Here is a 21,241-nt window from a genome sequence, read left to right on the forward strand (position 1 = left end):
CATTTTATCACCACCTCATTTCTGATTTTGTCAACCCAACTTATATGTAACAGCCGCCTGTAAAGATTTAACACAGCTTTCAAAAACAGGCCTGTTGTCTATCTCAAGATTCCCTGGTGATGGCTGTAGTGAGAGGCTCATGCATCCATTTAAATCTAATGTAGCACCTACAGCCACTCCTAAGTCAGACAGATGTGTCATCAGCTATCTATGACATGGCACAAGCATTACAATTACAGTTCGGCTGTTACTATTTGTTATATGTGGGTCTATTTTTAAAATGGTGTAGAAACTTCAGTGGCTACAAAATGTGACAGATAGGTTGCTTGCAAACCATTCCAGAGTGCCAGGATCCCTTGATGCCATTGCTGGAAGATCAACCATAGGCTTCCATTTTTTTTAGGAATCACTGAAACTATAAAGGCAAAACAGTTTAATATTCCCATCCTAAATGTACTGTGACAAGTTGAAATGCTCTGTTGCACTCGCTTCTTTACTTTTCAGTGAGGAGCTAAATCACATTTATCTAGACAAAAATTGGGATTTTAATATTTCAACATTATGATTTAATATGTTTCTATTGATGGGGGGGGGGTTCCCCATGCATTTTTATTCTTAGAATAATTTGTTTGGAAGTTGAGATATTCAGTAAATAAAATATATTATTTACAAAATTAGGATTTATCTTTAAAAGAGACTAGGTGTTCAATTCCAAAGATTGATCTTCTAGATATTTCCAAGTTAAGAAATAAAATAATATGAATGTTCCCAGGCTTTTTGTTGTTCTGCAGTAAAGCATCTGCTAAGTACTTCTCGACAGAATTCATATTGATCAGGTTTCACATTATCATTAGATTTTTCATAGTTCAAGTCCTTCAATTTTATCTGTTTTCATAGAAAAGAAGACTTTTTAATCTACCATATAGTACAAGCATTAGTTGTATATTATCCTTGCTTTAGAATACAGTGCAATACAGATAGTCCTCACTTAATGACTTCAACTGGGACTGACAACTCCATAGTTAAGCAGTCATTAGATAAAATATCAGATGACCGAGCTAGATTTAAGTTGACAATATTGCTGCAATCATTAAGCAAATCACCCTAGGTTGTTATGCATGATGTCATTTGACTGCAATTTGCATCTTACTGCTGGCTTCTCCATTGACTGCTTGTCAGAAGCCACCTTTGACACTTGTAAATTGTGATCATGTGACTGTGGGGCACCATAACTCTCATAAATGTGTGCCAGTTGCAAAGCAACTGAATTGTGATAATGAGGACACTATGACTGTTGTAAGTTTAAGAACTGGTCATAAAACCACTCTTTCAGCGCCGTTCTAAGTTCAGTCACTAAACAGTCATTAACTGAGGACTACCTGGATCAGCATAGGTTTCTTTAACTCTTAAAAAATCCCTAAAATTAAACTTTAACACAGAATTTGTGCACCATATCACTAAAGAAACTTACCCATATTAACTCATACTTCATTACCTCACTGTTAGCCTTAAATGAATCATATAATTTTACAATGTCTCATTTCTGTAATTTGGGGAAAAAAGATTAATCATTAGTGCTGATTTAGATAAACTTATTTTATTTATTTATTAAATTTATATGTCACCTATCTCACTATCAACCAACTCTACATCAAAGGCAACACTACTGAAAAATTAAGCAAGTATAAAATATATATTAAATAGACATTGCTTTCCATGCTGTCCTGTCCTTTCTCCAAGAGTACCTGTTCTCAACATTTTAAGGCAGATTTTAAAATAATCAGATGTTATTTGTGATTCGGAAACAAAAAGACAATGTTTTAGAATAGAGGATATTCTTGGAACAATCTGCTGCATATCTATATATCATCATATACATGGTTTATATTTTCTCCTTCTGAATGTCTCCTTTAGTATGGTATTGAAATGTCACTGCATGAGAGGCCTCTTGGCATAACCTTAAGAATATTAACAAAACTTTAATTACTGCCATTTCTTGGTCTGTGATCTTTAGTGGTCTGGATTGTTCTGATTGAAACTGATCTCTTGCTAATCCGTGTCACATTTTAAATATCTTCACCTATCTAGTTATGTACTGCAACCATAAATACAGACCACCTATAAAGGCAGTCTTTACTAGAATCTAGTGAAATTCTCTTTACTGGAGAATCAATTTTCACCATAAATCCAGGCAATCTTTACTAGAGAAACAGAATAAATAAAACAAAACATGCAAACATTAAAAGCTCTTAACAATAATCTAATGCATTTTCAGCAAACAAAATGAGCGAGGAATCCTCTCATCCAAAACCCAGCCATGATGGTTATCATCCCTGCATAGAGATCCCAAGATAGATGCCTCATGTATAAGACAAGCTGGGAAAAATCAGAGGAGAAAACCTTCAGGACCAGATGCTGCAGACAGGAGATTCCTCACATTCTCTTGGCATAGAACAAATGGCCAGGGAGAATGGAGAATCATTTCTATCAAGGCAGATGTGCAGACAAGAAGAGTGATTGGGATTGAATCCTGTTGTTATACAAATAGGCTGAGTGTGAGAAGGAGGCACTTCTTCCCTCCCTCCCAATATCAGTTAGCAACACCCAGTGGACAAACTCCTTACCTTCCTCCTCTATTCACAGACATCTGGGTTACATTCAGTTAGGAGGGCCCCCTTGCCCCTGCCTAGTGCACCCCGCTCAGCTTAATCACCCCCAGCTGCATGTGCCATGAACCGCAAGGCCTGCTAACACACCAAGGTCATGACACCAGCCAGCCGCCTCTCCCGGTACAGCCAGCTAGGAGCAAAGGCCTCTGCTAACGAATGCCCAAGGCAATTTGCTGAGCACAAGTCCCAAATTAATGCTGTGTTCCCCTGAGAATTTCTCCCTGTCAGTTTCTGCCAGATCTTAAAGTGACAGAAAACCTTTCCTCCTTTTCTCTCCCTCCCCCCGAATATTTTAGGCCTAGCCATTTGAAATACACCAGATAGTTACAGGCGTTGTTGTGGCAAAAGGCTTTGAGACCAAAAGTTAGACAATCCATTGAAGCCTTGAAAATAAAATATTGCTAACGTGTTACATCTAAGCGCCCTAAGCACCTATGTGAGGTCCCTTATTTATTATGTTGAAGTCTCCAAGGAAGAAGAGATTGTGGGCACTATGTAATAACATCCGTATCAAACATTAACCATCTCTCTCTTACTGCTGATCATCTATTCTCAATGGTATTGGATATGTGTGTCCCCTCCCCCAGCTTGCCAAGGCGCTGTCCATGGTTCTGGGCCATGCCCCTGGCTATTTCCCCATTTGCTGCAAAAAGAGGGAGGGAGAGAATGATAGCATAATGGAGGTCTAGGACTATGCTGTTAGCAAATAATAAAAGTTGTAGTTCTGCAAATCCGGAATTCATCTGAGTGGGGAATGGTGGCATACAGATAACCATTTTGAAACTCTGGAAATGTAGTTCATGGTGAAATATATTTTCAGAATGCGATACTAGGCTTGATTCTTTTTAACCAGGTCTTCATCACATGGATACCTAGCAAATTGAAAACATGAAGGATTCTAATTTACTTCTCCATACATTTTTAGAGTGGCTCAGTGAATTCAGGAGTGAATTTGGCGACCCAACTTAGGATCTGCAAGATTTAAGATAGCATGCACTTTGTGATTCCTATATTAAGGGGAGCTGTCTTGGAAGATAAGTATGGTTTTAAAACGGGAAGAAGAAGCATCAATAACCTATACTATGCTCATGACACTAATCTCGATAGCCCAAAATATAAAGTATCAAGTAGATAAAAGTTAAGGGGCCCAGTGAGAAAAATGGCACTAAAAGTAAATATAAAGAAGACGAAACTAATGACAACTGGCAGAACAACCAATCTTACAATTAGCAATGAAGGCGGTGGATAATTTCTGCCTTTTAGGATCAACCGTCAACAGCAAAGGAACAAGCAGTCAAGAAATACCATATGTCACAGACTAGCTCTTGGTTGAGCAGCTATGAAGGCCTTGCAAAATGCTGGGGAAAGTGAAAGGAAAGAGAAGAAGAGAATGACCAGCAGAAGGTGGATAGTTAACAATGGCGATGAATGCACCATTGGAAGACCTGAAAGATCAGGTTAGGGATAGCTTGTCATGGAGAAAATCTATCTATGTGGTCTCTAGGAGTCAAAAACAATTTGTGTCACATAATCAATACCATGAATCAACTATACTAAGCAGTTCAAAGATTTAGAATCTTAGTTGTAGCACTTTTTAGAGAATTTAGCTTTTATACATTCCACATAGAGCCTTTACATTTCTATGGTACATAGCAGGGATGAAATTCAGTGGTTCCACCACAAAACCGTGTTCGACTAAACCGCACTCGACTAAACCGCGTAGCTGACGTCATCAACAGGGTGACAACAGGGCTGAGACAGAAGCACGCTGTAAACGCTAAACCTAAAATTAACCCCTAAACCTAACCCCCCTAAACCTAATCCTAAACCTAACCCTAAACCTAACCCTTAACCTAACCCTTAATCTAACCCTAAACCTAATCCTAACCCTTAACCTAACCCTAAACCTAATCCTAAACCTAACCCTAAACCTAACCCTTAACCCAACCCTAAACCTAATCCTAACCCTTAACCTAACCCTAAACCTAACCCTAACCCTTAACCTAACCCTAAACCTAACCCTAAACCTAACCCTTACCTTAAGTTGAATCGGCTTGCTTTCAAAGCGCTATTTAAAGCGCTCTTCTTTCTCCGCGCTCGCTGTTGTCGCCCTGTTGATGACGTCAGCAACGCGGTTTAATCGGGCGCGGCTTAGTCGAGCGCGGTTTTGTCGTGCCACGAAATTCAGCAAGTGGAAATTTTGAGTAGTTTGGAGAACTGGCAAATACCACCTCTGGCTAGCTCCAGAGTGGAGTGCAAATGGAGATTTTTCAATATTCTTCCCCCAGGAGTGGGGAGGGAATGGGGTTTTGCAGTATCCTTTCCCTGCCATGCCCACCAAACCACGCCCACAGAACCGGTAGTAAAAAAAAAAAGTGCATTTCACCACTAGTACATAGATATGAACTTCATGAAGTTTCCTTAGAAAGGTTTATCATGGCAGGTGCAATAATAGAAGATATTTAGAGAGTGAAACCTTTAGCCATCTCTACCAGTTGCTGAATGTCGTTCTTACACTTCTTACTACAGAAGCAAATCAACCAGAAATAGAGAGCTGGCTTTGCATCTCTGTCTGAGAAATACTGTTCTCTTCTCACATGGCTTCAAGACACCTGAATCTATCCAGCTGTTCTGAGTGCTTAGCAGAGAGAAAGTGAATGTGCACATGTCCCAAAGTAATCAAAAGCAAACATGGTACATTCCAATGTTTTGAAATCCATCCCCTATTAACCCCAAGAAGAATGATAATGTGGGTGCTGTAATCCAAAACATCTAGAGGGTGCCAAGTTGCCTACTCCTGTGCTAATAAATGCACATAAGTGAGAAGTAGCACATACTGCAATATTTGTTTTATTTAGTAAATGTGTACTCCATCTTTGTCTTGTGTTAAAACAATTAATTTAAAGTAATTACAAATTCAAGATTTAATGTATAAATCATAGCTGAATAACAGAATTCTTAAAGTGGGGAGGTGAAGCACAGCAAATTAAAGCAGGCAAAAATTAGAATTCCATTTCATTAAGACTAACCAACCCAGCAAGTCATACAGTATGGCTGTTAAAATAAAAATATTTTACCTATGTACCTATAAAGTTTCAAGAAAGGGAACCCCATAATTCCATAAAGGAAGTCTTTTCCTACATCCAACAATTTTTTTTCCTTAATATTTATCATCCATCCATCTATCATCTATCTGGAGAAGGCCATCTTAGCGGATCTTAAAGTAAGCAGATTTATTCAGGAAGAGTTAATTATTGAAGGTCTAGATTACTTCATGAATTGCGCTGAATATGGCTGGACATGTTCCTTTCTATCTTGGCCCTTTTTATCCTTTCCAAACATATGCACATGCACACCAATAATGACCTACCGAGTCATCTATCTTGCAGTTTATTAGGAATTTGAAATTTCCCTACCTTATATTACATAAAATATCAAATCATTCCAGGTAATTACTCATACTTGCCTGGGCTGATACCCTGTTTCCTTGAAAATAAGATCTCCCCGGATAATAAGCCCAATTGGGCTTTTCAATGCATGGGCTAAAATAAGCCCTCTCCGAAAATATTGCAACAAGGCAGCAGCCATGAGGTGACCACACTTGCCGCCTCCTGGACCTCAAAAATAATAAGACCTCCCCAAAAATAAGGCCAAGTGCTTATTTCAGGGATCAAAGAAAATAAGATCCTGTCTTGTTTTTGGGGAAACATGGTAGCAACAGGCATACAACATTTTATGGGTACAAGCTTCTCATTCCAAGTTCCAGGATCTGCCAATACTAGAGGTGGAATCATAGGATGGCAGGATTATACTGTAGTTAGAGCATGTGCTTTGGATGTAGAAGATCCTAGGTACAATCTACAACTAGGACTGGAGAATACTGTAAGAAATTTCCAATGCCAGTCCACGTTGAGAACGCCAGAATAGATGGATCGCTGCTCTGACACAGTATAGAGAAATGGTCTATATTTTGAGAAGTCTTCCAGAGGTTATGGGGAGATAGAAGCAGAACACTGGATCTGCATAGAATAAGCTATAACCCTACTTCTTGCTTCTATAATGAATTAAATCAGCTGTTCCCCTACCAGCTGCCTTCCTGAGGTGCTAAATTTTGACTCCAATAATTCTTCATCCATAATTTTTAGAACTTTTCATCCCAATATACTTGGAAGACATATAGTACTTGGGGGGAATAGTTATATGCTAAACTTGAATATAAGTATCTTTGCAAAGCGTTTCCAGTCCATACCCTACTTTCCCTATAATTAGTATTATGAATTCTAGCATTAATCTGCATTTATAAAAAAATAATCCTCCTTTGCAATGGATAGATGAGACTTTTATTTGCTGGAATTTATATCTAATCATTTTTATTATTCCATCTTTATGGAATTTAAACCTTTTTGGCAGCCATACTGATGGTCAATTATGTATATTTTCCTTTGATTAAAGCTCCAGTGGTAATCTTCTTTTCTCCTTTCTTTCTCTCTCTCACACAGATACACCTAAAACATCTGAATTGAAAATTTTGTCATAATATTTCAGTGACATTTTTTCAATTGTTTGCATACTATTAATCTGCATTTGGGGTTGTGTGGGAAGCTCAGTTAATAGGCACTCATATTTAGTATTTTTTGGCTTCCAGTCCTCGTGATTCCTGCTTTCAGTTAAAAACAATCAGAATGTCCCAAATCTATTACCCAGCATGTAACTTATTACAGAAATAGGTTGTTTTTACACAAAATACTAAACTGTGACCCAAATTACATTTTAGGTTTATTAGGTTTAGGTTTATTAGATTTATATGCCGCCCTTTTCCCAAGGACTCAGGGCGGCGTACAACATTAAAAAAACACATAATACAAAAGTTAAAAAAAATTAAATAGAATAACCCAGACAAACCCAATAAGAATTGACAATAACATTTTTTAAAAAATTCAAATTAAAATTAACAATGACCAATAATTTGTTTTGTTTTGTTCAGGCCAGGCTGGCTTGCTGGAAAAGCCAACTTTTTAGGGTGCGTCAGAAGGATCAGAGGTCGGGGATTATACGAAGCTCTGGGGGCAGCTCATTCCAGAGGGAAGGTGCTCCCACAGAGAAGGCTCTCCCCCTCGGGGTCGCTAGCCGACACTGTCTGGCCAACGGCACCCTGAGGAGGCCAACTCTGTGGGATCGCACTGGACGATGGGAGGCTACTGGTGGCAGTAGGTGGTCTCACAGGTACCCTGGGCCTAAGCCATGGAGCACTTTAAATGTCATAATTAGTACCTTGAATCGCACCCAGAAGACAACCAGCAACCAGTGCAGGCCGCCTAAAAGGGGTGTAACATGGGAGCACCTAGGTGCCCCCATGATAACCCACGCAGCCTCATTCTGGACCAGTTGAAGCCTCCAGGTGCTCTTCAAGGGTAGCCCCATGCAGAGAGCGTTACAGTAGTCCAGGCGAGAAAGGACAAGGGCATGAGTGACTGTGCACAGAGCATTTTAGCTTTCATATGCTCCACAAGCCAGTCCATCTAGTTATTTTATGGTTCATTGTTGTGCAACATCAGAAAATTAGATTGAGTGAACTTGGATTGACTATGGGTGTGTCATGCAAACCAAATGACAGAATCTTTATTTGTTGGGCTATAACTAATTTAACATGTTAATTTATCTGTGCCCTCCAGCGTGCTATGCAGATCTACTAGTCAGTATTCAGGTGGGAGAAAAACAAAATTGTACCAGAGTAAATGTGAGCCTAATTAAGCTCCCCTGGTCAGCTGTGTCTGTCAAAAACTCTGTTAACCTTTGGGCAGTGCCTAATCCTCAACTCATTAATCCTTAAAGGAAAGATGTGGTACTATAGTTTGGCTAAAGACACAAAGTATCCCATTACAGAACTTACTCTCAGTATATGACGCTTCTCAGACTGTCAACTATGATAAAGTAAATTGTCTGTTCTTGTCAATTTAATATCTAATAAACTCTACCTATTGAATTTATTTTTGGAAATGGTCTCTGAAGTGTGACAGTATACAGATGTTCATGTAAATAAATGAAATCAATGATTCTCCATAATATTAACCAGCTGCAGCAAACTCACACTTTTTGCTGCCTGCCAGGCCAGTGGGTCAGTGGTCACTGACATAGTGACATGCCCTTCCTTTTCCTGGTTTAAGAATTCATAGGGTATTAGGCAGGCCTTGAAAAAAATGAGGGACAGCACAACTGAAATGACACAATTGTGTAAGGAACTATAACCAAGTTAATGGCTGACTGAGTTACATGGGTGGTATGAACATGAACCAGTGGTGGGTTCCTACTAGTTCAGACCGGTTCAGCCAAACCGGTAGTGGTTGGGTGGCCTGGGTCGCTGGAACCAGCAGCGACTCAGGTCTGCCATGCCCCTGAACTGGTTCCCTGGGCAGTGCCATAGGCAGTACCATCTTGTTTTTCAGTTCTGCGCATGCGCAGAACAATTTTCATTGCACTGTGCATGTACTCATCAAGCGCGTGCAATGCACACACGAGCGAACCAGCAGTAGTGCCTGCTGGAACCCATCACTAGTATGAACCATCTCTTAAAGGCATTTATAGATATACAATCCTGATAATTCCTTAATTGAGGAATACTAGAACTGAGATTTGATTCTAAAATAGTCCCCAACTAGCTGAGCAACTTTTTTGTATTTGGTGACAAAGATACGATGGTTGTGCATGCTTTGGAAATGATTTAGAAAGAGTGCTTTGGAATCCCCAGGTGTGTACATGTAGCACTTCTTTAAAGTCATTGCATGTTTATTTTGGCTCTTGCACAAACCTAAAATAATGTAGCTGCTTTAATGAGCTTGGGATGTGGTGACTCAGTGGCTAAGACGCTGAGCTTGTCGATCAGAAAAGTCCACAGTTCGGCTGTTTGAATCTCTAGTGCCACGTAATGGAGTGAGCTCCCGTTACTTGTCTCAGCTTCTCCCAACCTAGCAGTTCAAAAGCACGTAAAAATGTAAGTAGAAAAATAGGAACCACCTTTGGTGGGAAGGTAACAGCGTTCCGTGCGCCTTTGGCATTTAGTCATGCCGGCCACATGACCACGGAGACATCTTCGGATAGCGCTGGCTCTTCGGCTTTGAAAAGGAGATGAGCATCGCCTCTTAGAGTCAGGAACAACTAGCACATATTTGTGAGGGGAACCGTTTCCTTTACGTTTAATGAGCTGGCTTAAACAATTCATACGTATTGCTACCTGCTGCAATAAATAGAGCTACTGTGGGATACATATAACACTATTTAGTTTCTATTGGCATTAATGATTAATGTTGGCTCTTCTAGAATTCATTGCAAGGATGAATACCCCATGGCCTACAAATCTCATATAATACTCAGCCTCTATTTTGTAGCCCCCAGACCGTTCCACAGAAGTTCGTATGCCACTGAACTTTGGAGGTACAATTTTATTTATTGTTTGGCTTCATGGAGGCACATCTTGACATATTAAACTGAAAATATCTGCCCCATACCCTCCCTCAACTGTGACATTGCTAGACTTCCAGACATGGCTGTTTTTGTGGCATGATGATGGTGATTGTGGTCTCCTTTTATAAAAATGTTGCCCTGTTTATTTTTTCAAACTTAGCATTGTTTATAAACAAAGTAAGAACAACTTCAATTACTAACAAAGTTGTACTAATGATATTGCATTGGAGACCACATTCCCCACCTCACATTGAATATGCCAAGCTGTTCCCATGGTTAAAGAATAAACTACTCCCTAGATGTTTCCACAAAGAAATATATTTATGATATCACATAACCTTGGCATAATTATTTCTATACTAGTATTGGAATTACATTTCACTTAAATATAAGTAGGTACTCCGTGAAAGCTCTATAAGATGCATCACTCTTGCAGGATGGAATTTACTATATATTTTCGCAATGAAAAGGAAGAAAAGGAAAATATAATTAGGCCAAGTTGCAACTGCATGCATGCGTATATGTGTATGTATATGTATATGTATACATATACATTATACATATGCATATGCATACACACACACACACACACACACATATAATACTATCTGTGCATAAATGGCTTATTACTAAAGATATGTTGTACATACTTTGAAAACATCAGTGTGACATTTTACTCCTATCTGTTTTTGAGATATTTCATTGCTTGTTAAAAATTGAAGTCTCATTACACTTCACCATTCCAGCTTCCTTCTATTAATGTACTGTAATCAACATTGATAGCCTAGATTTTCCTGAGATATTTCAGTCTCTAATTCCTGACCTCACATTTTGGAACAAATAATAAATAATATTATAATATAATGCCTGCAAACCACTTTGTGTTTACTGTTGGTTTAAATCTACTCCTTGCAGTCAGAATGCTGGGCTGAGAATAGCATTTGGTGGATTTCACACTGTCACACACATATACACACACCCTGAAAAAACCTACAAGATACTTCATTAACTTCCCTTCTCCACCTCCAGTGCCCAAACGAAAGGTCAGCAGGGGTCATGGGTAGCCAATAAATGGTTTAGAACCCAATTATCCTTTCCCAGTTTCTTGTCTATCAGTGGGAGAAATGTATGCTTTAGATTAAAAGGGGGGGGGGGAGAACAGGACAGAAGGACTGAGAAGAGACCCAGAAAGGTTTATGGCCCCATTGCCTATAAAATCTTCTCTTCCTTCTGTTCAGGAACCATAAAAACACTGGCACAAACAATTGCTTCATGAAAGAATGTAAGCAGCAAAAATCATAATTGTCATCCAGAGAAAGAGAGATGAAGAAGAATGTCCAGGATTCCAGGGGATGAAACCTAAGAGTTGAGTAGATGAGCTCCAGCCAATCAGTGAGCCTGGGGCAAAGGGAACTTTTCCACATGGCTAATTAAAATCAGATTGGATTATTCTTGTCAGTGTTTGCATGCTGACTTTTTATTTATTTATTTATTTATTTATTTTAGTTGAGTGGGGGGAGAAGCAAGTTGTTAAGAAGAGAGAGATGGTTGCAGCAAGGAGGAGCAGCAAACGTTTAACACAGAAAAAAGTCTCAGCTTGTCACCGATTTTATGGGCAGTAAAATTTCAAAGCAATCCAAATCTATTAATGCTAGAGAAAGAAATTTCTCAATGAGCTGTAGAATTGGCCAGGAGGGAAGTCCTTTTCCCTATTGCGATTCCTCACACTTGTGCCCCCCACACCTTTTCACCCCACACCCCTTCCTTCCGCTCGGCCTTCACACACTCCAGACCATACGCTGTTGTTCCTCCTTTACGTGGCTGCTTGCTAAACTGAGCCTTTGGAATCATTAGTTCTTCCGAAGAGCATAACATTAGAAGGGAAGGCGACGCTTATGATTATGAAATGGATGCGATTCACACAATGCGGTAAGTATTCCTGGTATACATTTTCTGTCTTTCCAGTCTCATACTGTGGGTACATTTGGGGGCAGAAGCAGAGACACTATAAGCCTGCAAAATACTATTGTTCAAATTCTATTCTGTTACAAGTGGTTTGTTTGTTTGTTTGTTTGTTTGTTAAATTTATTGACCGCCCATCTTACCACAAGGTAACAAATAGTTTTATTTCTAAAGTACATCTATTCATCTCTTTCAAAATGATGTATTGGGACAGTGGATGAATGGCCTTTGCTCATCTTTTATCTTAAACTTCAGATTCTTGGATCCACTAATTTTAAACTCCCATCCCATGGCTACCGCCTGTATGATCAGAATAGAGGTTTCTTCTCATCAAATGGTTCCATGTACATTAATTAACTCATTTCTAAGCCACTGTACGTTTCGTTTGGGAGTCTTCTGGAGCTGCTTTACTGTGAATGGTCATTTTTTTTCTCCTTCTACAGAGCCAGATTTTTTTTTTTACCCATGCCAAGTGCTGACTGGATTTCAAGTCCAGCAGTTCAGTGTGAATCACCCCTCCTGAGGACTTTTAATGGCTTTCAAGTTCTTTGATTTCCTTAACTTCCTCAGCAGTATTCTGGAGGAAGTTTGACGTAACAGCCAAGTCCAATGTGGATAATTGATCCACTATTTTAGATTTATTTGAACAGTATTAGGTCTTCTCTCTTTCTTTCTCTCTCTCTCTCAATCTCTGTTCTCGGGATTAATAAGTAACATTTTGGGAGAAACTGAAGGTTCAAAGGACTCCCAATTGAGGGTTCAATGAAATGAACATATCTTTTGGTTTGCAGCTCACTTCACCCTACTTTTACTGCTCTCCCTCTGATTAGAACTATTGCTTATTAGATCTGGCTTTGTTTTCTATAGAGATTGAAGATCACCGTAGGAAACCGAGAAGAAAGAAGATTCACATTTCATTTGTGGGGGGGGAGATCTAACTGCTCAGAAGTCCTTCTGAGCCCCTGCTGCGTTTTTTGTCATGAAAAAGCCGTTACAAATGAAGCAGGAAAAGATTATCTCTCTCTAGAGTTGGGTAACTGAGGCATTTATTCAATTTACTGAAAAACACTCAAATTACTTTGAGCCCCAGTTAACAAGTGAGTGATAACTGAAGACTTTGAGTGACATCCAATTTGATGATGCTAACCAGTCCTGAGTATTTGTCTCAGTACACAGATAGTCCATTGCAGAGTTTTTGCAGGGTGGCACTCTGCCTCGTCTGCCACCTGTGCTGGAGGCTTTTATGCCCAGTTCCAGGACAGTATTTACCTCAGTCATGCAATAGAAGAATCTTTGGAAATAAATTTGTTTGGCACTAAAAGGAATCTGATAGATTCATTGACATAAAGTATGAAGTAGGAGAGTGTAATATGGTGATACTAGTATATATATGGGGATCACTTAGAAATATGTATAAAAGAGATGTTCCAAAACATTTTCAGCATATGGCTTCTAATTTTCTCAATGATGTAGCCTAATGATTCCCAATCTCATAGTATGATTTTTGTTGTTGGAACTAATGAATAGCAAAACAACTTCATGATACAATTTTATGATCTCTAAAGACCAATATAAATAAATATGAAACATAAGGTTAAATGCAGTTTACATTTCAAACATTTCATTGACTGCTAATATTTGGGGAATTTGACTTGACCAGAAACACATGTTGTTGTTAATAAAAATCTAGCAATTTTTATAATTATTATCTACAGTTAATTATATACAGTTCCTTGGAGAATAAAGATGGGATGTGTTGCCCCTTTTAAGCAACAGGTGTTCAAAAAAAGGGGCACTGACAGGCTGGATAGCTTCGATTCGATTTGATTCGATTCAAAGAAGTGTTTTTTTCTCAGCAAGTGTTATTTAAGTCACTTCATTCTGAAAAAGCAAAGTTAGCACTAATGGTGCTGAACTGTTGGCAAGTCATATAAGAATTAATATTTTCATTTAAAGAAAATTAATAAAATATAATATTTGCTATAATTTACTTTATATAAATTTTAGAGTGAGCCAGTAAGTGGTAATATTTAAACCTATGATTAGATTAAAGTGACTTTTTTTCAACTAAGAATAAGAGATTTGACAAAGTATAAAACATCCAACCACCTAAGCACTGAATTAGATTTATTTTCTTCTGGATAGACAATACTACAGACAAGTTCTTCACTCAAATAATCAAAAACCTGTTGTCATTAAGCTTGATTTTTAACAGGTAACTCTACTCCACATAAAATACTTTTATTGTAAACTGCATTGAGGACTTTTTTTTAAAGTAAGTGATGTGAAACAATTTAAAACAAATAAATAAAACATGAGGAGGAGGCAGGAACTATTTTTCCCCCAAGCTCACTATATCTCCACAATAAGATGGGGTCTTCAAGTAGTCATTTTCTCTCTTTGATAAGATAGGAATTATATTCCTTAATACAGATACCATTTCTGTCCAGCCAGGCTGTTCCAGAAAATAAACTATATTCATTTATAATAATAACAGTTAAACAGGCTGCCATTCCAATGATATATACTCAAATCCTCATTCAGTTTTAAAACACCATTAAAATGGTTAGATGGAGTCTCAACACAGAAGTAATAATTATGGAGATTACAAGGTTCACTCATATTTTCAACTCGATCTACTTTCAGTACAATGCAATCATGTACACTTCAGTCAATGCTTTAATTTCAAACAGTAAAAAAAAAAATCCCTCAATCAGTAATGAAGAACCTATGACTCTAAATTTTGCTGAAAAAATACCTCAGGAATACCCACCAACTAGGGCCCATAGTGAAATATGCTTAAAGATACAGTTCAGCAACATTAGAGGGTTGTAACATCTATTCCTCATACAAGATGAATATGGATAAAGAGTTTTTCAGATATTCCCTCAGTGTCCCTTTGACAGTACCCTTCATCCATCTAACCATTCCTGCTCAGTGTTTACCAATAGATTGATTTTTGCAAATGACCTAAACACCTGTCTCCTAGTGATTTCATTGATAATATATTAGCCTGAATATCTAACTTATCATATGATACCAACAACTCTCTAATTCTCTAATTCCTATCAGGTTTTAAAATATAGTTCTTCCAATTTTCTAACTCATATAATATTAAGCTCATTCTTAAGGTGTATTTATTTGCTGTGATATACCAAATGATACTTTAAAAATCTATTATTGCTCTAGAAACCAGAGATCAAGAGGATATTCATCAATATACTGGAACACATTCAATGGACTTCATATTCTCACCGAGTAACAGATGAAAACAACAGAGATGGAAGGGACCTTCAAGGTCTTCTACTCCAATAAGGTTTTTCCAGCTCAAGCAGGAAATGCTATACCGTCTCAGACAAATGGCTGTCCAGTCTCTTCTTAAAAACCTCCAGTGATGAACCCCCCACAAATTCTGAAGACAAGCCATTCCACTGGTTTAATATTCTCACTATCAGGAATTTCCTCTAACCTAGTTCTAGGTTACTTCTGTCCTTGCTTAGTTTCCATCCATTGCTTCTTTTCCTGCCTTCAGGTGCTTTTGGATAATAGGTTGACACCCCTCCCCTTTCTTTGTGGCAGCCTCTTCAAATATATCTCATCTCATTGCAATTACAGAATGACTTCAGTGCCCCTTATTCTCAGCCTAACTAGCCTTGAGATTTAAGTTATATCCTGCTGTAAACGATAATGGAAAGACAGTTCTATGTAGTGGTAAAGGCTAGAAACTGGAAGACCATGTTTTAATCCCACCATAGGCCCAAAGCCAACTGGTTGACCTTTGAGCCAATCCTTCTCTCTCAGCCCTAGGAAGCAGGCAAAGGCAAACCACTTCCAAAAACCTTGCCAAGGGAACAGCAGGGATTAGTCCAGGCAATTTACCTGCAGTCAACCCTGACTCGAAGGCACAAAAAGTTAATGGGGGGGATAGGAAGCTTCTACCCCTCAGGTGCTGCTGAGTTATAATTGCTAGGATCCCGCAACGTTAGACTTCTTAGCTACGGCAGCAGCATTTGAAAAGTCATGATTTCCTGTCCTATAGGAAAAGACAGTGCCTATAGACAGACAGTGAATTTAAAGAAATTTTGTGTTCTATGATTTGCTTGCTGTAATATCCAAAATTGATTGACATATTGGCTCAGAAAAGTTTATATAAGTTATCTTACACGAGCATGAATGGCAAAATGGTACAACAAGCACTTTTAAGGATGCTGCTTTTGCAATCCGAGGGACCAATAAGGCTAACACCTATGCCTCATATGGAAAAGGGTCTATGCTACGGGTATCAAACTTAGGGCATCACGTTGCCATCATGTGACATTTTGCAATATATCCCCCCCCCTTTGCGGAGCTGGGGTGGGTGTGGCCTCCGCGTGATACATCCAGCCTGTGGGGCACCAGTTTAACACCCCTGGTCTATGCTAACTGTTTTCAGCATGGTAAATAAATGGCTCTCATCTCCACTTAATTTTATAATATGGTTACACATCACTTGTTCAAGCATACTGCTGCTATCCAGCATTCTTTAACTGAATATTGTACCAACTGTTCTTAATTTTTTAAAACTAATTGAAGTGCTATAAAAAACTGCATGAAAAGTTATTCTGCATTGTTTCCCCCACTTGAAAATCAGTTCCTCTTTGGTGTTAGCATCTGCATTCCCCTGATGGCAAAGCTTTCCTAACTAAAAGTTGGAACTACAGAGGTCTGTAGCTGAAGGGAGCACACTTAAAAGTGTAGCAAATGAAGGTGAATGTGTGAATGACACCTAATTATTCAAGGAGGAAAGTTTGCTTGATTTGCAGGCATCAGATGCATGTATATGAGCTTAGCCCTAGAGAGATTTGCTTACACAATAGAGTTTCAGTGACTCTTGTCTCATGTTTGAATATAAGGATTATGTACCACAGAGATTATTCCCTGAAGTCAAAGCAAGCAAAGAAGGCAGAAAAGCTGCAGATTCATAATGCAGAGCTGTAATTAGTCAGCATTTGCTCTTCATTTCAGGCTCCAGTACACCTTTCCCCCCTGAAGGATACTGCGAGATTTCACTTGTTCAAAAAGAATACTCTGGCTATATTGCACGAAGCATAAATTGGCACACACACTGTATTACCAAACATTATGTGCTTTGTCAGATATTGGCTAGTGTGTTGCAGGAAACAAATTGTGTGGCTTACCTTGTTTGACAACCCCTGTGAAAATTGTATACAAATAAAGCATACATTGTTCTCTATTTGTAATAGCCAGCCAAATATAACTATATATCCCCCAAATATGAAGTTATTATTTACTGCTGGCTGAGCATGCAGGGTTGTGTTAGGCTGTTGTCATTGAACTAGAAGAAAATTAAAAGGGCCTCTATGCTGAAATTGCAGTACTCACTGAGCAAGCTAAAGTCTTGAGGGAGGGATCATTTTGAGATTTATCATGGGAAGGAATGTATGTGTGTGTACACGCATCCTCCTCCCCAGAATAAATCTCAAAATGATCTCTACCCCCGAGACTTATCTCGTCCATCAAGCAGCAAGTAAAGTGCCCCTACAATCCCCTAGCAATTGTGCAACTGTGACAGAAATTAGCAGATCACTTTGTCTTTTTTCAACTCGCACTACCTGCAATTTCTATTAAATTGCCCTTTATGCTTTACAAAGAGGAAAACTTTCAAAGAAGCAACAGCAGCACTCTTAGAGGAGCCTGAAACTAACAGGTATCTTGTCAATGGCAATTCCAACCGCTGCAACTCCTGAAAATATACCTCAGTCACTTCAGGGTCCCCCTAAGATCAATATTGCATAAGGACTTCCACACTGTCCCCTCGCAAGCAAACCAGCCAAGGGAATGGTGGCAAGAAAGAAAGAAAGATTACATCCCACATAGGCCTGTCATTCCCCAGCCATTCTTGCTTGTTTTCTCAAAGCTCTAGGAAACATTTACTTTTAACTGATTTTTCCCCCCTTCACAAATGAAAAAATGCCATTCAATGTGAGGTTATAATAAACGGGAGAAGTACAAAGGGGCTTGGATTTTGGCAGACCTGGAAAGAGAACAAGGAGGGAGCCTGATGAGGAGGGAGGCAGCTGGATATTGCAAACGCTCTGCTGGCTGGGCAAACTTCTGAGTGTTTGCAGCTGGCGAAAGGAACTCACAAAAGGGATTATGCCTTAACTTGGCAGGGGGAGAGAAAGGAGCTACCCTCTCCAGCGGGGAGAAATGCTGTTTCTCCTTTCTGTTTGCAAGAGAGCATGACTGGCAGAGGCCTTTCAGAATCATGACACCTTTCGGCAACTGTGCTCTGGAGCAGAACCTCTCCATGACCTTTCTTAGGTTTATTTGGTTTGGGCAAGAAGTACTTTTTCACACAACACTAATCTACGCACTGACCCCCCCTCCCTCCCCTCCCCTTCACTCTACCTCCACACACTTTAAGCTCCAAACCCACAGAACAGTGCAGCCACAGAGCTCTCAACAGGGATGAGTTTGCACAATATGTTGGTGTTGCCAAAACTGGACGCAGAAAAGCTTCTGCACAAAGCAGAGCTTTTCTCTTCAAGTGCATCTGCTGGGCAAAGAACTTTGCACAACTTAGGGGAAAGCATTAGGTTTCTGCAAGTCAATTGGGGAAAAGTCTCTCCTCTTCTTTTTTTCCCCCTCTCCTCCCCTCCCCAAACATAGAAAGCAGGGTCGAACATTTTGAGGAGCAGAGGCCTTTCATTCAACTCAACCTTTCCTATCTGACCCCTCCTGGCATTTGCTCTCTAGGGCACAGGGGCAGGTTAAGCATTAAACTAACCTGACAGTGAAATCAGTCCTTAAGAGACACTCAAAGAAATCCGGCCCAGAAGGAGATGGAGAGAGGACTTAGTGCTGATGCCTTCTTCACACCTGGTCGGCTCCCTCGCTCTCTCTCCCCCCCCCCCCCCCGCACCACCCGGCAAAAACCCAGCCATCTGCAGCAAAGGAGCCCACCCATTCCCTTTGATTTGGAGGTCCCTGGCGACGCCAGCGCTGCTGCTGCTGCTGCTGTGGCTGCTGCTGCTGCTGCTCTGGGAGCGGTTTCTGCCGAGCTGCAATAAACAATAAACCCCAAGACTCGCAGAGGCGAAGCGGCTGGCTGGCCGGCTGGGCTCTCCTCCTCCCTCCCCCAAGCCCGCGGCCGCGAAAGTTGCGCTTGGCCGCTGCAGGCAGCCCGGCTCCTGCCTTCTTTAACAAAGAAGCCCCGGCTTACTTTCTTGAGCCATGCTGATGACAGTCTCGGTGGTGGCGTGGTACTCGTCCTCCTCCAGGTAGTCGTCGTGCTGGAAGGAGTCCCCCTGGAAGTCGTGCAAGTCCAGGATCTGCTGCAGCGGCGGGGCTTTGGGCAGCAGCTGGTTGACCACCTCGCGGGTGATGTTGGGCGCCTCTTTGAGCCTCAGCTTGCTGAGGATCTGCGACTTGATGCTCTCCAGCCTCATCTCTTTGCTGTGCTTGCGCCAAAGGCACACCGGGCAGCTCTGGTCCTCGGGCTCTGTCACCAGGGGGACGCCCTCCGTGGGCGCCTTCTCGCCGGGCTCGCCCGCGCAGAACTCCAGCGACAGGACCAGGAAGCCCCAGAAGACGGTCGACTTGGGCACCGGCATGTCTGGCGCTTCTCCGCTCGCTCGCTCGCTCCCTAGCCCAGCAAGCCCTGCTCCTTTCTCTTCTGGCTCGGCCTCGGGATGATGGGCTGCAGCTGCTGGGTGCTTGGGGGGTGGTGCCGCCGCCGCCGCTAAGTTCTTTGGGGTTGGAGATGGGGGGGCGACTTGCTGGTTGGGGGAAGGAGAGGAGGGGGGGGAAGAAAGAAGGACTCTCCTTTTATATCCCAACTGAACTGTGTCGTAAAAAGCCTTGATTGGCTGCGGAGGCAACAAAAGAGCTCTCGGCAAAAGGGCTGTCACCGGCAGGGGAAAGCGAGCGGACTTCTCCGCGCTCTCCTCGGGTCAGGGCGAAGCATTCCGACCGCGCTCGCCTCTCCCGGGTGTCAAACCTTTTAAAGGCTGGCAGCGCTCTTTGAAGCGGGGAGGGGAGGGGGCGCCCAGATGGGGAGGGAGGGAGGGAGCGTGCGGAGGAGGCATCTGACAGCCCCTTAAAGAAACAAAGTCCCCTTTTTTCCCCTTCACCCCCAACCCCGCGCGCTACCTTCCCGCGGCAGGCGGAGCGGGGTGGCTTTCGGCCCCGGGCCCCGAGGGGAGGAGGCGCTCCTAACAATACGCGGGGAGGGACGGCTCGGGCGAAGCGGTGGCCGAGCGAGCGGCCAGAGGGTGGGGAGGACGGAGAGAGCGAGGGATAAGCGTCCGCCACTATCCTCGACCTCGTCCCGCCTCGGGTGCCGACCCACCTGGAGCTCCCCCCCCCCAATACACACGAGCCCCTCCGGGCTTCTGGACTTCTGAGGCGGCCAGCACCGTTTTGCTTCAGCGCAGAGTTTGCCTCAGCGTCCCTCCCCTCCTCTCTCTCTCTCTCTCTGGGCCATTTGACAGTTTCTAAGTGCCCGTGCCGTCTGACTCCCCGATCGATTCGACCGTTTCTAGCTCTCTCCTTTTCTCTCCGGGTCCTGGGTGGCTTTGACAGTCCTGGAGGGCTCCTCCCCGCTCCCGCCCGGCAAGACACGCGCGCCGCAGCCAAGACAGCGCGGAGCCGAGGAGAGGGAGAGAGAGGGAGCCCTCGCCCGCCTTTCGCCCGAAGCTGGCCTGGCGGGCGGGCTGCTGTCACTCTCCGCTGCCCTCGGGCGACAGGCGCTGCGGCTGCCCCGCGCTGCGTCTCCCGCGGCCGCCACTCTGCTGCCCAGCACCCGAGCGCCTGGAAAGGTGCCCGGCGTGGCTCCAGACCCGGAGCCCAGCCACGTGCGGCTGTGTTTTTTTTGCCGTCGGAGAGCGGAGGGGCGGCCGTCGGAGGCGCGCAGGCCAAGCGCAGCAACCTTCCGCCCCTACGCCCGCGGGACTCCTGGCGGGAAAGCGAGCGAGCGAGCTCTCGAGCCCTTTCTCCGCCGGCCCCGGAGCGGAAAGGGGGCGAGGGAGCGGGCCAGGTGAGGCGCCAATAGAGCAGCCTGCCGATGGGGCCGAGCAGGGGCAGCCGGAGCCGGAAGAAAGGCGGCTGTGGGTCTGCTGCGATGCTCTGTCCGAGGCAGGAGCTCCGCT

The 21,241-nt window shown here is 42.1% G+C and overlaps 1 protein-coding gene across 1 annotated transcript in view; it reads right to left on the reverse strand.

Annotated features, from left to right (window-relative positions):
* The window catches only part of GDF11 (growth differentiation factor 11), a 38,317-nt gene extending 18,268 nt beyond the window's left edge, over positions 1-20,049 (reverse strand). Inside the window, exon 1 of the mRNA XM_032210714.1 lies at positions 19,315-20,049. Coding sequence (XP_032066605.1) covers positions 19,315-19,705 — 391 coding nt within the window. The 5' untranslated portion in view covers positions 19,706-20,049. The remainder of the gene's footprint in view (positions 1-19,314) is intronic.
* Between the last annotated feature and the right edge of the window lie 1,192 nt (positions 20,050-21,241).

Source organism: Thamnophis elegans, chromosome 2 (genome assembly GCF_009769535.1).
Source record: "Thamnophis elegans isolate rThaEle1 chromosome 2, rThaEle1.pri, whole genome shotgun sequence".
In the NCBI taxonomy this organism is placed as follows: Eukaryota; Metazoa; Chordata; class Lepidosauria; order Squamata; family Colubridae; genus Thamnophis; species Thamnophis elegans.